This window comes from Artemia franciscana, chromosome 1 (assembly GCF_032884065.1).
Source record: "Artemia franciscana chromosome 1, ASM3288406v1, whole genome shotgun sequence".
Taxonomy (NCBI): domain Eukaryota; kingdom Metazoa; phylum Arthropoda; class Branchiopoda; order Anostraca; family Artemiidae; genus Artemia; species Artemia franciscana.
This window is the reverse complement of record NC_088863.1, coordinates 28,810,153-28,825,326: the sequence shown is the minus strand read 5'-3', so window position 1 is coordinate 28,825,326 and position 15,174 is coordinate 28,810,153. Positions and strand designations below refer to the sequence as shown.

The following is a 15,174-nucleotide window of genomic DNA, read 5'->3' as shown; positions in this document are numbered from 1 at the left end:
TTAACCTTAAAGCTTTATCAAATCGTACGCGTCATATCATATGTAAAAAAGCCACTGATTTTCCGCAGAGCCTGAAAGTGAAAACCTTGTCAGTTATTTTTGGAGTTTTGGTCACTTTGGATAAGAACAAGGATGCATGTTGTGTTTGTAGGTTGCCTTCAATTTTTGTAGGCTCATTAAGGATTATGCAATATCCGACTGTGCAAGCCTAATTTAATACTTGCACAAAAAAATACTTATTCTTCTAAGTATCAACTTACAGGTTACAGTAAAAACTTCCATACTTAGTGCATTAACTCTGATAGTGATTCTTCAGAAACCAGTGATTCTTCACTGGTTTCTTCTTCAGTTAGTGATTCTTCTTTAGATAGTGATTCTTCAGTTAGTGGCTGCTATAGGAGCGTAGTGGATGCCATTTGAACCAGCATTAAAAATAATGTAAAACTTTTCAACAAATAGGACGAATACTGAAGGATTATTCTTGGAGGCAATTCTTGGACAAGTACTTCTGGCTGTTGAGCTGAGAGCTCATTTTTAATTAGTCTTACTATGAAAATTCTCCCAAGTTGTCAAAATTTTCTTAAGATGTACAAATAGCGATCTTACGTAGAATCCTTAAAAATGCACTATGAGGATTGGGGGGAAAGGTAAGACCCATTGGGTAAAACCTTAACGAGAGGGCAAGCCTTTAAATTTACGACATGCACTGCAAATGATAAAAGAAAGAATAATCGTTAAAATGTAAGAAGACGGAGAATTTGCTTCTTTAATAACTTTTTTTCTCTTTTTTGACGTTTTTTTTCTCCTTATGCTCCGTATCTCTCAGTCTGAAAGGGGTTTTGCAATATCGGCTGTCTTTGACTTTTTTTTTGAAAAATTTCTTGAAAAATTGACCTTTTTTTTACCACAGAACAAAGCAAAGCTAGTGTCAGTTTTGTTTTAAAACTTAAAGCAATGTATATCTCTATTGACCAAAGACCAGTCATTCGCTAACGATGGATCGTATATGTATGAAGGCTAGGCGCCTCCCCTTGCAAAATTCTCCAATAGAAAATTCCCTCTAGGAAAAATTCTCCCGTATGCAAAATTGAGCAGTCAAAAAGAAAGTATAGAAAACAAAAATAATGAAGAAACAAAGGAATTTTGGAAGATTCTATCGATTTTGGGAAAAACACGGAGAATGTGTAATCTAGAATACTGTAGAATATTCTAGATTACACCTTACAGATACTCTATAATCTATAGTACCTGTTCTTAAATGTTTATTTTTTCGTGTTTCGGGGGGTTGAATTATCATAGCAGAGTAAGATAAAGCTTGAACAAAGTTATTAGAAAGCATGAAATTAGCGGTAACTGACCGCAACCCTAGAAGAATTATCCTATGATGGAAGGGCGCGGAGATAACAGGCGGGGGCTAAGAAGTACGAGAAATTAATTCCTGTATACTTGGTCTGATATAGAGGAGAGGCATCACTAGCTAAAATGTGCGGAGGTGGGGGGGGAATGACTTTTGCTGACTAGCTTGCAATTTTAGCTGACGGATTTAGATCGTATTGCTATTGAAATTAGTTAATTTTTGGTTCTTTATCGACTGAGACTGATTTTCTTTCATTGATGATACTTCATATATTTCCATTAGAGAATTTGCCCGGATACAAAAATGAGTCAGCAAAATGGTGATGCTTCGCACCATTATTTTACTGGTTCAAACTTTTTAATCGACTGACTAAAACAATTTGAAGAGGGGCTTCCACCTCCCACAAATGTAACATTCTTGATGACAACTATAGTACATGATTCCAGTTCTCTCCATGCGATGGAGAGCATGTTGACCAGGCGTACATCAGATGCTTTTCTGGTGAGTACCTTTAAAGGGTATTCTTTTTCTAAAATAACAAGGAGTCCAATTCTAAGTTAGAACCAAACAAATTTAAAATTTTATCGCCCCTTAAAAAAGCATTAGTTTAAGTAAAGAAGTTTTTCAAAAAGCCATTAATACCAGTCATAAAAAGTACTGGTTGTCGTTTACTAGACGGTCGTCAGAAAGTTTTCTAGTCTGAAGCATCTTTACTTGAGTGGACTACCAGACTTTTCAGGAACGAATATGGTAACGAGTGGGTGATTGGAAACAGTAAACAACATAAAAAAAACTTTTCTATACAATATTTTATAGTATATGGGTAACAGCTCTTCGGTATGGTCTTGGTATATGTTCGAATCTCAACTCAATCAATTTTCTTGAGAAACATGCTCTCATTCACGAAACATCTTAAATTCCATTAATTTTCTTCAGGTTTCTAATATATATGTATATATATATATATATATATATATATATATATATATATATATATATATATATATATATATATATATATATATATATATATATATATATATATATATATATATATATATATATATAAATATATATATATAACTATAATAAAATAAATTTTTATTTATATTATTATGTACTATTGCATTTATTATATTATATTATTATTGATATAATATAATTATTAAACAAATAATATATTATTAAACAAATGCCATGGACCCTTTAGGCTAAAAATTCTGGATTTTTTTTTTAAAGGGAAGTTTAAGAGACATGTCAAGTTGAACCTATATTTTATGCCCTATCTTAACAAAAAAAAGTGTGTTGCCTTCTTTACTTTCCTTGCTTAAGTTGGAAAAAGATATTTCTTAGAAGTTTAATGTATATAATTTTAAAATTAAAAAAAAAAACGTGCAAAGATTAATTTGTAAACATACTAAGTTTCTATTTCGAAATCAAAGAGCAAAGTTGAAACTTAAATAGGTAATAAAAATTACTGCTTCGTAATTTATGCAGCATGTTTTTGAAAAACCCTTTTTAATATAGGCTACTGGCTCAAAGTATTTCCCTATATTTGTAGGATTCTGAAAAACTAACACTTGACTGAAAATAACCTTTCTTGAGGTTTTTTTAGAGAGTTAAGCTCGTGCCTTATGAAGTATCATTTTGCCGGACCCTTCAGGTTTTTACAAATATGGGGAAATATCACGAGCCTGTTTATTTGAAACAGTTATTCGGAAATATATTGCATTAAATACGAAGCTATAACTTTGGTTCGTTTTAAGTTGTGTCTTCGCTCTTTACTTTCAATGGAAAAAATTGTTTTTATTTTTTATATCAATAAGTATCAATAATGGTAAATGTAAAGAATGATAACAGTATCTAACTCGCTTTTTAAGATCTTTGAATCTTATTCAGCAATTATTCAAAGAGGGCAACTAGACCCCCTCCCCCTTCCACTCCCACTTTTCCCAATATGCTTACGATTGAAATTTTGAGACAGTCATTTCGTTCAAAATAGTTCAAAGATCATAGAACAATTCTTCCCAGGTTGACACAACCCCCCAGAAACTGAAGGCAAGGGTTATAAGTTATGCCCCGGAGACTATATGTTTTTGTGGAAAGAGTGGTAGTATATACTTTAGAAGAGGCTTGTTTGATTGGACACCAAATGTCCTTGCAGCCCCTATGGCAAGGATTGTAAATTATCCTGTTTGTTCCTTTTTAAAATGTGGGATTTATCATCAGGAAAGGCAGGAATGTTTGACCATGGTTGCTTCCAAAAAGACCAAGAGCATTGAGGTGAAATTACGTGGAATCTTGAGGAGTGTAGTGAGCTAAAGAAAACGATACTATCAGCACCCACTTATCAAAAACCCATATCTGCAATATTTTAGGAACAAATAAGGGTATTAGCATAAAACTTTCAGAGCCACTACTACTGCTACTGCAGCTGCAAATGTGACTAGTTGCGACTACAACCGTGAATAATTACGACTGCGACAACTTATGGCTGTGACTGTGACTACTTGTAAATGGTAATGAATTCACTTGTGACTGCTTTCAGAGAATATTAAGTGACGTTGAATAAAATCAAAACACATTATGTGCAAACTAGTTGACAAATAGGCGCATCAGCCATATTTCAGGAACGACTGAAGCCATCAAGTTGAAAGTTTTAGGATATGTAGTACAGTGCTTGAACCTTCAAGGAATGCTTAAGGGGATTCTAAACTAAATAAAAAGGCACTATGTTCATCCAAGTTATCAACGGAGTGTATCTTCAATAATTTATGAGCGCTAAGTGTCAGAATCTTTTCTTATTGAAGTATAAATGAAACCCAAAACGGACAAAAAAATCATAGCAAACAAACCTACAACAGGTACTGATATAAATGAATAAATAAATCTTAAAACGGCTGAAAGTTAAATTGAATGTGCAAATCAAGCTTGAAATGAACAAAGATTACCTCAAACAAGAGATTGACTGCTGTTCGCTCCCTTAAATGGATAAGTCTAAAGCCTACTGCGTCATTGACGCTAGTCTGAAAACTATATGAATCTTGAACAGTCTTGGAAAAAACTAATAGAATTAAACTGAATATTTAATATATTATTAAACTAATTGCTGGAAGCTCAACAGTTTAAGGTTTGATTTCCCTTTAAATTTAACTCGTTTTAAGACTTATTTATGTTAGTATCTGTTGTATGTTTGCTTGCTATGATTGTTTATTTAATTTCTGTTCATTTTTAGTTATATTTATTCTTTAATAGCATTACTGGTTGTTTTGAGTCTGAATTATTATAGGACTTTATATCTGTTGATCTTAATTTAAGTATGACCTTTAATTTTCTGTAGAAAACTTCTTGTTCGGAATTAAAAAAAAAAATTCTTAAAAGTGGTGGTTTTGCAGATATGGATAAAATACAGAAGAATATGAATATGACTTTTAAAAAAGGAGAGTTTTTCAAGTTATTTTGGGAAAATTTTATTTAAGTTCCTAAGTAAGAAAGGTAATAAAAAGTGAGTGGCGCAATTATAGCAGCATTAGCTTGGTTTCTGTAGGAAGCCAAACCATTAGCATTAGAATTTTTTTTGGACTTATAGATGCTCTAAATAAATTTTAATAGAAAACAGTGTGGTCTTAAGAAAGGGAGAGGTGTCAGCCAAATTTTTGCCATTAGATTAATACCTGGAAGTGCCCGAGTATTCGGACCCTTCTGTTCTTCAGTTTTATTAATCATTAATTTAAAAAAAAATTCGAAAAAGAAGTCTTACTAAGAAAAGTAAAGACCATATTAAACTTAAGATTAGCAGATACAAATACCTGTTAAAATTCAAAGTCAAAATGATTAGAAATTACTATTAAAGAACAAACAAAACCCAAAACGAACTTAAATTAAATAAACAATCATAGCCAAAAAAACTTACAACAAGTACTAACATAAATGAATAAATAAATCTGAAAACGATTAATGCTTAAATTGAATGCTCAAATAAAGCTTAAAACGAAAAAAAAATTTTTTATTGAAGTATAAATGAAACCCAGAACGAACAGAAATTAAACAAACAGTCAATGCAGGCAAACATACAATAGATACTAATAAGAATGAATAAATAAATCTTAAAACGAGTGAAACCTAAATTGAAAACGCCAAAAAGCTTGAAACGAACAAAAATTTCTACAAACAAGAGTTTAAAGTCTCGCCTTCTTCTCTCATTGTAAAAGTCTAAATCCTACTGCGTTTTGGCACTTTACTAATATTAAAGTAATAACTAATTTTAACAAAAAAATCTGATTGGATGCATTTCGTAAATAAGGGCCTTGGGAGAGAGAGGGGGGCTAGTTGGCCTCCGATCACTCTTGACTCTTGAAATCCGTAGCAGAAATTCTGATTTACAATCAAATAAGCTTCCTCAGAAGTTTTTAAAACCATTCCTTCCATAAAAAGCTTATATGCCACCAGGGAACATTTTACAACACTTGCCAGGGGGTTGTTTTGGTCCTGGAGTTTTTATTATATTATCTTTGATCTATTTGTACAAAACGGCTACATAAAAAATTTGATTGGATGCATTTGGGGAAAACAAGGTTGGAAGGGAGGGGGGTTGTCATCATCGGGGCACTTTTGACTCTTGAAAGGGGAACTAAGACTTCTTAATTCTAATCATTTGAGTCCTATTTAAAGCTTATGCTAGCACCTCTTCAAATATGAACCTTATATGCCCCACGGCATAAGTTACAATCCATCCCCGGGCTCCACGGGGGTTATGTTTACAATAAAGTTTTTGTTATCTGTTTGTTGGACGATTTCAAACAAACTGGTAATCTCAAAATTTTCATCGGATGCATTTGGGGAAAAGAAGCTGTGTATGGGAATGGGGTAAATTCCCCCCGTTCACTTTTGACTCATTAAAAGGTAACTAGAATTTCCTATTTCCAATAATATACACTTAACCCCGGGTTCTCTAAAGTTGTGTCGAACCTAGAGTTTTCGTTATCTGACGTCCAAACTATTTTTTAAAAAAATGGCTATCTCAAAATTTGTACCAGATGGGTTTTGGAGAAAAGGATGTGGGTGGAAGCTAGCTGCCCCATTTTGGCTCTTGTAAATTGAACTGGAACTTTCAATTTCCAATCAAATGAGCCCTTTCTGAAGTTTATACGAGCATCCCTTCCATAACAACCATATATGCTCCCAGGGCATAATTTACAACGCCTGCCCCAAGACCGTGGGGGAAGGTGTTAACACCGGAATTTTTGTTATCTGACCTTTGGACTATTTAAAAAAAATATGGTTATCTATGAATTTTTTATAGGATGGGCTTCGGGAAAAACGGCGTGGGGGGCTAGTTACCCTTGGATCTCTATTGACTCTTAGATACTGAGCTAGAACTTTCAATTTCAAGCTAGAACAAAGCTAGAGCATTTCAGAAATCGAACCGAACTATTTGGAGAACATGAAATACTAGCGAAATTCTAAAGAAGAAAGGAACACTATAAACTTATGGCGGAATTTCATATTTATGCCTCCACAATGTCTTAATTTATTTTGTTGTCCTAAATTCCTGATCAGGAAAAAGTTATAAAGAAAGCAAAGACCCTCTTTAAGTGTTTTACTTTCTTTCAGATAGTAATTACAATTGGCTATGCCTTGGGAAATCCCATTCAACAATCATGGGACACAGAGATCATAAAACAAATCAATACGATAAATGATGATGGATCATATACATTTGGCTTTGAATCAGCCGATGGAACATTCAGGGTATGTGAATTTTGAACAGCCTAAGATCCAGTAGTAATAATCCGATTCAAGTTGAAAATGGAGCATCTGAGACATAAGATTCTTCTATATATATAGAGTTTCATTAAGATCCGATCACCCATTCGTAAGATACCTCGATTTTCACGTTTTTCAAGAATTCTTCTTTCCCCCTCCAACTCGCTTTAATGTCACCGGATCTGGTCGGGATTTAAAAGGAGAGTTCTAAAGTCACCTATCTTGGACTAGTGCTTATTCTTTCCACCAAGTTTCATCCTGATCTCTCGGTTTTAAGCGTTTTCCAAGATCTCCGCCCCCCCCCCTATTGACGCTGGATCCGGTTAGGATTTCAAATAAGAGATCTGAGTTTCGAGATCCTTTTAAATATGAAATTTTATTAAGGTACGATCACTCTTTCATAAGTTAAAAATACCTCATTTTTTCTGATTTTTTAGAATTAACCCTCCCCCCAACTCCCCCAAAGAGAGCAGATCCGTTATGGTTATATCAATCCCGTATCTAAGACCTGTTCGTTTTTTCCCACCAAGTTTCAGCCCGATCCCTCCACTCTAAACGTTTTCCAAGATTTTAGGCTCCGCTCCCCAACTTCCCCTTCACCGGATCCCTTCGGGATTTAAAATAAGAGCTCTGAGACATGATATCCTTCCAAACATCAAATTTCATTAAGATCCGATTACTTCTTCGTAAGTACAAAATTCCTCATTTTTGTAATTTTTCAGGATTAACCCTCCCTGCCCCCAACTCCCCCAAAGAGAGCAGATCCGTTCCGGCTATGTCAATCACGTATCTAGGACTTAAGATTATTTTTCCCACCAAGTTTCATCCCGATCCCTCCACTCTAAGCGTTTTCCGAGGTTTTAGGCCCCCCCCCCCAAATCCCCCAAAGAGAGTGGATCCGTCCTGGTTATGTGAATCACGTATCTAGGACTTGTTTTAATTTTTCCCACCAAGTTTCATCCCGATTCCTCCACTCTAAGGGTTTTCTAAGATTTTAGGTTTCCCCCCTCAATTCCCCCCAATGTCACCGGATCCAGTAGGGACTTAAAATAAGAGCTCTGAGACACGAAATCCTTCCAAAATTCAAATTTCATTAAGATCTGATCACTCGTTCATAAATTAAAACTACCTTATTTTTTAATTTTTCAGGAACAACCACCCCCTCCAACTCCCCTAAACAGAGTAGATCCATTTCGGTTATTTCATTCACGTATCTAGGACTTCAGATTATTTTCCCACAAAGTCTCATCTCGATCCCTCCACTCTAAGCGTTTTCCAAGATTTTAGGCTCCCCCTCCAACTTCCCCAGTGTCGCCGGATCTGGTCGGGATTTAAAATAAGAGCTTTGAGACACGATATCCTTCCAAACATCAAATTTCATTAAGATCCCATCACCCGTTCGTAAGTTAAAAATACTTTTTTTTCTATTTTTTTCCAAATTAACCCCCCCCCCCTAGATGGTCAAATTGGGCAAAAGACTCTTTCTAATTTAATGTGGTCCGGTCCCTGATACACCTGCCGATCGTCCTAGCTTACCTGGGAGTGCCTAAGTAGCAAAACCGGGACAGACCGACAGAATTTGAGATCGCTATATATCACTTGGTTAATACCAAGTGCCATAAAAACGTACCTTAGCTGGGGAAAAGTGGACAACCACTGTCTTACATAAGTAAAGCAAAGCCATGACTAGTAGCTCACTCTGGTATGCCCTCTCCTCTCGTTGTAATATCCATTTTATCATGGGATTGTTAAAAAAACACTTTTTCTCATTTGAACCCCTCCCCCTAAAAGAGGAGGAAAAGGTCAAAGGCATATAGGAAACTGTAACGGGAAAGGCTTATTGACAAATATCTTCAATCACCTTGAAAGCTGAGGTCACCGGACCTAATAATAAGTCAAAGAATTTTCAATTGCTTAATTTCCTCATTATTCGAATTACTCTCGAATTTTTATCACGCAGCTTTTAAAGTGTTTTATAGGACACGCTTCTAATCTTTAAATTTCAGCGCACATAAATGCTATTGACTAAAAGTTGAGCAAAGCATTAATTTACGATGTCTTGTCAATATGAAAAGGTTTCTAGGATCTTATTTATATTTAAACTTAAAAACGAGTTTTTTAATGAAAGTAAAGAGCGTGATTGAAACTTAAAACGAACAGGAACTATTTTATATATGAAAAGTTTTATTTGTGAGCGTGTTCGAAAAGGCGAAACTTCGGGGAATATCGATGGGTTTGTTCAGCAAAATCAAAAGATACTATGTGCATCCAGATTTTCAAACAGGTGCATATGCAACATCAAAAGAACAGCGGAGGGTATTAAGTTTAAAATTTTGGCCTGTTAAAGGGAATATTGAAAAATGGTCGGTGGGCAACCAGTTCTCCTCCCGTGCCCTTTTTAGATGAAATTTCTCTAAAGGCATTTGATCAAAACTAAGGGATAGCCATCCTATTCAAAATAGTTGAAAAATCCAAAAAATATGCTTCCAGGGATGACAAAAACCCTCACAACCCATGGGACAAGTTTTGAACGTTATATAAGTTGCAAATTGCTTATGCATAAGGCTGGCTATTGAGAAAATGGGGCAATGTTTGATCCTGAGTCTCCAACGAAATAGGCTATAAATATTTCGTTTATATTTACAACATTAAAAAAATAGAAACTATTGTAAAACAAAATTCTGGATTTCTGAGTTTCCAAGAATTAATACCATTAAATATTAAATATCTATTATATTTTCATGTAAGGTGTAAACAATTGATAAATTAAAAAATCTATAATCCTTGCCCCGGGGCTGTGGGGGACATTGAGTCCCTGAAGCCGTTGCTATTAGACCTTTTAACTAGTTTGAACAAAATGACAACTACAAAATTTCGACCATTTCTTATGAGAGGGGTGGGGGACAAAAAGGGGAAGGGCTTGGATGTTTTGCCCTCCAATCTCTCTTCAATAGCCCATCAGCATACCTTGAAAGCATCAACCTAATACCAATCCGTAAGACCATTCCTAATACCATCCAACCGTTCTGTAGATGTTGTTGATATACCCTTTTCACAGCCAGCAAGGATAAATTGTCTTTTAATTGTGTTTGGCATTCATCTCATCATTTCCATGAAGTTTCAACTTTTTACTTTAAACTTTTTTGGAAATTCAGGATCAAATATGTTCTCTTTCTTTAATAAAAAGTCTTGCATGTTAACAATGAATAGCTTGTATAACTTATTGTCCTTACACTGGGGGTTGGGGGTGTCAACCCTGTAGGCAAAGTCATTTGACCTTTGAACTATTTTGAATAAAATGACTTTTGATTCTTAGAAAAGGAACTGAAACTTTCTATTTTCAATTGAATGAGCCTCTTCCAAAGTTTATACGACCATTCCTTCCATATAAAGTTTTATGCGAACATTGGGCAATTCGCACAACTTACAGGCCCTGCCCAAAGGACTGTGGAGAGTTTCGTTTATCCTGGAGGCACCGTTTTCTGTACCTTGGAATATTCTGAACAAAATAGCTATCTAAAAAATTTTATCGAATGCATTTGGTAGAAAAGTGTTGGAGTTTTTTGCCCTCCGCTCACTTTTGACTCTTAAAAGGGTACTGGAACCTACCGGGCCCTTTCTGAGGTTTATACGACCACACATTCCATATGAAGTGCTTCAGGGACCTCCCCAACTGGTCTATGTTCCATTCTGTCCAGACCATTATATGTTTCTAATGGTTGAACCTATATCTAAAATAAGCGAATCTTCAAAAAGCCACGATTTCATTTTACCTTAAAAGGAATTTTCGTCAAAGAAAAAAAAACAGACAGAGAAAAGTACGAAAACTATGTTTATTTCCCCCCTCCCCCCAAAAAATCAGTACTCTATGAATCCTGCATTTTGACTTTTGAACTCGCCGGTCATGTTTGTGAAAACGGTGCTTGCGACACCATTTTTTGGGACTCGTAATCAAAAGTAGATTACTTTTGAACTACTATAAAAAGTAGTAGAGACTGCTAGACCACATTTGTCTCTCTGAAGTTATCAAGCATAAAATATTTTTAACTTTCCAATGTGTAAAGTATAAATAAATGTGTTTAAAGTAAACATAACGATAGCTAGAAGAAAGAAAATTGGAAAACCTGCCGCTGAAATATGAAACTTATAGGCATATAAAAGGCTTAAAGGCGAAATACAAGGCTTATTTTGATGCATAAGCGTGAACCTTGAAATCAGCTTAAGCGTAGATAATTTATCAAGCACTTCATTGTTTCATATTGCCGCCACTGCTTTTTGCTATTGATTTAATTCTCTGGTCCTCCAACCCTGATGGGATAGAAACAGTATTGACTGATATTTCTTATGAAAGTTGGACTAACCTACTTATGCATATCTGGGATGGGGTATTGCTATTAACACCATAGAATTGGTCTATGAATAATAGCCAATACATTGGTCTATTTATACGACCATCCCTTCCATATATTGGTCTAAGAACCAATATATTTGTCTAATATATTGGTCTAAGAACCAATTTTGCGGTGGTTAATAATCTACCACCGCATAATGAGTAACTCAAATCCTTTGTACCAATAAAATGTAGGATGCAGATTAAAACCACATCTAAAAGAATTTACCGTTAAGTTATTCATAAATTGAGGGTGTAATGTAAATTCAAGAATCTAGCCAATTTTTTTTCTTTTCATATTATTTAAAACACAACATACATTCTTAAGGTGTATGATGCTACTGTTACACGTAAAAGCAGCTTAATTGATCTTTAAGAATTATTTTGAAATAAGAATAGAAGGTCAACTGTTCAGCTCACTCTTTTAAATAAGTTATAGGTTATAATTTAGCCATTTCTGCAAGGTGACAAAATTTTCACGTCTGACAAATCACGCTGACAAAATTTTCAGTCAATAGACCGACGCTGTGGAATATTAAATCAATGAGTAAAATCAAACAGTTCGTGGTAACGAACTGTAGTAAGGAGCGACCCGGCTCAATAGTAACCAAAACTCTAAAAAATTGAATTTTGATATCAATAGCTACATCAAAAGAATTGCATTTTAATGCTGATTTTAAATATATAAGTTTCATCAAGTTTAGTCTTACCCATCAAAAGTTACGAGCCTGAGAAAATTTGCCTTATTTAGGAAAATAGGGGAAACACCCCTTAAAAGTCTTAAGATCTTAACGAAAATGACACCATCAGATTCAGCGTATCAGAGAACCCTATTGTAGAAGTTTCAAGCTCCTATCTACAAAAATGTGGAATTTTGTATTTTTTGCCAGAAGACAAATCACGGGTGCGTGTTTATTTGTTTTTTTTTGTTTTTTTTTCTTTTCCCCAGGGGTCATCGTATCGACCAAGTGGTCCTAGAATGTCGCAAGAGGGCTCATTCTAACGGAAATGAAAAGTTCTAGTGCCCTTTTTAAGTGACCGAAAAAATTGGAGGGCATCTAGGCCCCCTCCCACGCTCATGTTTTTCTCAAAGTCAACGGAACAAAATTTTGAGACAGCCATTTTGTTCAACATAGTCGAAAACCATAATAACTATGTCTTTGGGGATGACTTACTCCCCCACAATCCCTGGGGGAGGGGCTGCAAGTTACAAACTTTGACCAGTGTTTACATATAGTAATGGTTAATGGGAAGTGTACAGACGTTTTCAGGGGGATTTTATTCAGGGGACTGAGGAGAGGGGGCTATGTTGGAGGATCTTTCCTTGGAGGAATCTTTCATGGGGGAAGAAAAATTCAATGACAAGGGCGCAGGATTCTCTAGCATTACTATAAGAAAACAATGAAAAATAAACATGAAAACGTTTTTTCAAATGAAAGGAAGAAGTAGCATTGAAACTTAAAACGAACAGAGATTATTACGCATATAAAGGGTTCTAAAAATACTTTAGCATAAAGAGCGAGGTATTTAGGAGGAGATAAATACCTTGCTCTTTATGCTAAAGTATTTTTAGTAATTTCAAATATTTATTCTACGGCCTTTCTAATTCAGGGGTCATTCTTAAAGAATTGGGACAAAATTTACGATTTAGTGTAAAGAGCGAGGTATTAACGAGGGTACAAACCCCCTCGTATACATAATAAAAATATAAGGTTATGAAAGTTTGTTACGTAAGTTAATTCTTCAGTTACGTATATTTTTTACTAATAAAAACGTTCGTTAAAAATTAAAAGTTCTAGTTGCCTTTTTAAGTAACCAAAAAATTCGAGGGCAACTAGGCCTCCTTCTCCACCCCTTATTTCTCAAAATCGTCTGATCAAAACTAAGAGAAAGCCATTTAGCCAAAAAAATAATTAATATACAAATATCATTTTAATAATTTAAGTGCGGAGAGCCAAAACCAAACATGCATTAATTCAAAAACGTTCAGAAATTAAATTAAAAAAAACTAATTTTTTTAGCTGAAAGTAAGGAGCGACATTAAAACTTAAAACGAACAGAAATTACTCCGTATATGAAATGAGTTGTCCCCTCCGCAACCCCTTGCTCTTTACGCTAAAGTTTGACTCTTTGCCACAATTCTACTTTTTAAAACAATTAAAAGCTTTAGCGTAAAGAGCGAGGGGTTGCGGAGGGGACAACTCATTTCATATACGGAGTAATTTCTGTTCGTTTTAAGTTTTAATGTCGCTCCTTACTTTCAACTAAAAAAATTAGTTTTATTTTATTTAATATCTATTAGGATCTTGAAGTGGAAAAGTAACAATTATTATTGCTGCTGTCACAAAACCGTCGTAATATTAAGGTGCTTAAAGCTAAAACACTAGGAATCACTCTTCCTAAGTCCAGCCTGTTGTAGTTGAGTGTTGCATATTTTTTAGTTTGTTGCTACTGTAGAGCAACAAATTGTAGATGTATTATAGGTGTTTTTTTGTTGAATAAATATATCTGTTTAGTTATCTGTCTAACTGAAATTAATGCATATAAATGTTTATAGGTTGAAACCCGAGATGCATATGGTATAGTGAAAGGACGCTATGGATTTTATGATGATCAAGGATCTCTCAGGGTTTTGGAGTACTTTACGGGTAATGGGGGCTTTGTCGCTTTTGGTGACCATCTTCCGATTCAGCCTTATCATAAGGAACAGATATCTTCTAGCTTGCGTACAAAGGAAAATACTCCTTCTCGTTTCCTCCAAGCTGAACGGCGAGAGAATTACAATGCACAAAATAGCAGCCGTGAAAAAATCCTATCTGATGAGCTAGACGCAGCTCATGATCAAGCTCTTCAGTCGTTATTTGAGAAAAAAATAGATGATGAAGATGTATTGATTTTAGAAAGGCAAGTTGAGAAGCAGCAAAGGGTCGGAATTCAAGAAACTCCGTCATTAAACCCGTCAGACGTCTACTAAATCTGATAACATTTTATAACAGACAATTAAATGTACCCTTAAACTCTACTTTTTTCAGGTTGCTAAAACTTATTCTAAAGCTGAAAACGACAATAAAATAATAGTAATAAATCCTCTTTGACTGAATATGATTAACCGTCACAATAGGTTCAACTGTTTTTCTTCCGGTTCAAGGTAAATGTAAGAAAATACTTGCATACTTAAGCTAATAATTATATTTTTATTCGTAAGTTATAACTAATGAAAATTGCATTATATTCATAGCTGAATCATATATTTTAGGCATCAGAGAGCAACGTGGCTCAAACTCAGGGCTGGAAAAAATACAACGAAAAAAGTAAGAAATATGAAACCGCGGTTAAAAACTTTGTAAAATTAGTCAAACAACTTATTTTTAACTATAAATTAAACAAAAAATAGGCTTTTTAAACTGAAAGTAAGGAGCAACATTTAAATGTAAAACAAACAGACGTAATATTATGTATATGAAAAGGGTTACCTCCTCCTCAAAACTCATTTTGTCATTTTGTTTAGCATAGTCCAATGTCCAATAAATATGGTTTTGATGAGTATATGACCCTCCTATAGCTCCTAGGGAAGGGCTATACGTGGTATCGAATCGGAAATCAGTATCACAATATTGGTATCGGGCGTATTGGTATCACATATATTGTTTCGGGCATATGT

General features: G+C 34.7%; 1 protein-coding gene across 2 annotated transcripts; it reads left to right on the top strand.

Annotated features, from left to right (window-relative positions):
- LOC136028105 (uncharacterized) lies at nucleotides 1–14,535 on the top strand. 2 transcript variants are annotated; one of them, XM_065705745.1, is made up of 3 exons: nucleotides 1–147; nucleotides 6,971–7,108; nucleotides 14,071–14,535. In XM_065705745.1, the coding sequence occupies exons 1-3, from the start codon at nucleotides 133–135 to the stop codon at nucleotides 14,485–14,487; spliced, it is 570 nt and encodes a 189-aa protein (XP_065561817.1). In that variant the 5' UTR covers nucleotides 1–132; the 3' UTR covers nucleotides 14,488–14,535. The 2 variants fall into 2 exon arrangements, with proteins under 2 accessions (XP_065561817.1, XP_065561808.1); XM_065705736.1 differs by lacking the exon at nucleotides 1–147 and adding an exon at nucleotides 1,802–1,858.
- Nucleotides 14,536–15,174: the final 639 nt, after the last annotated feature.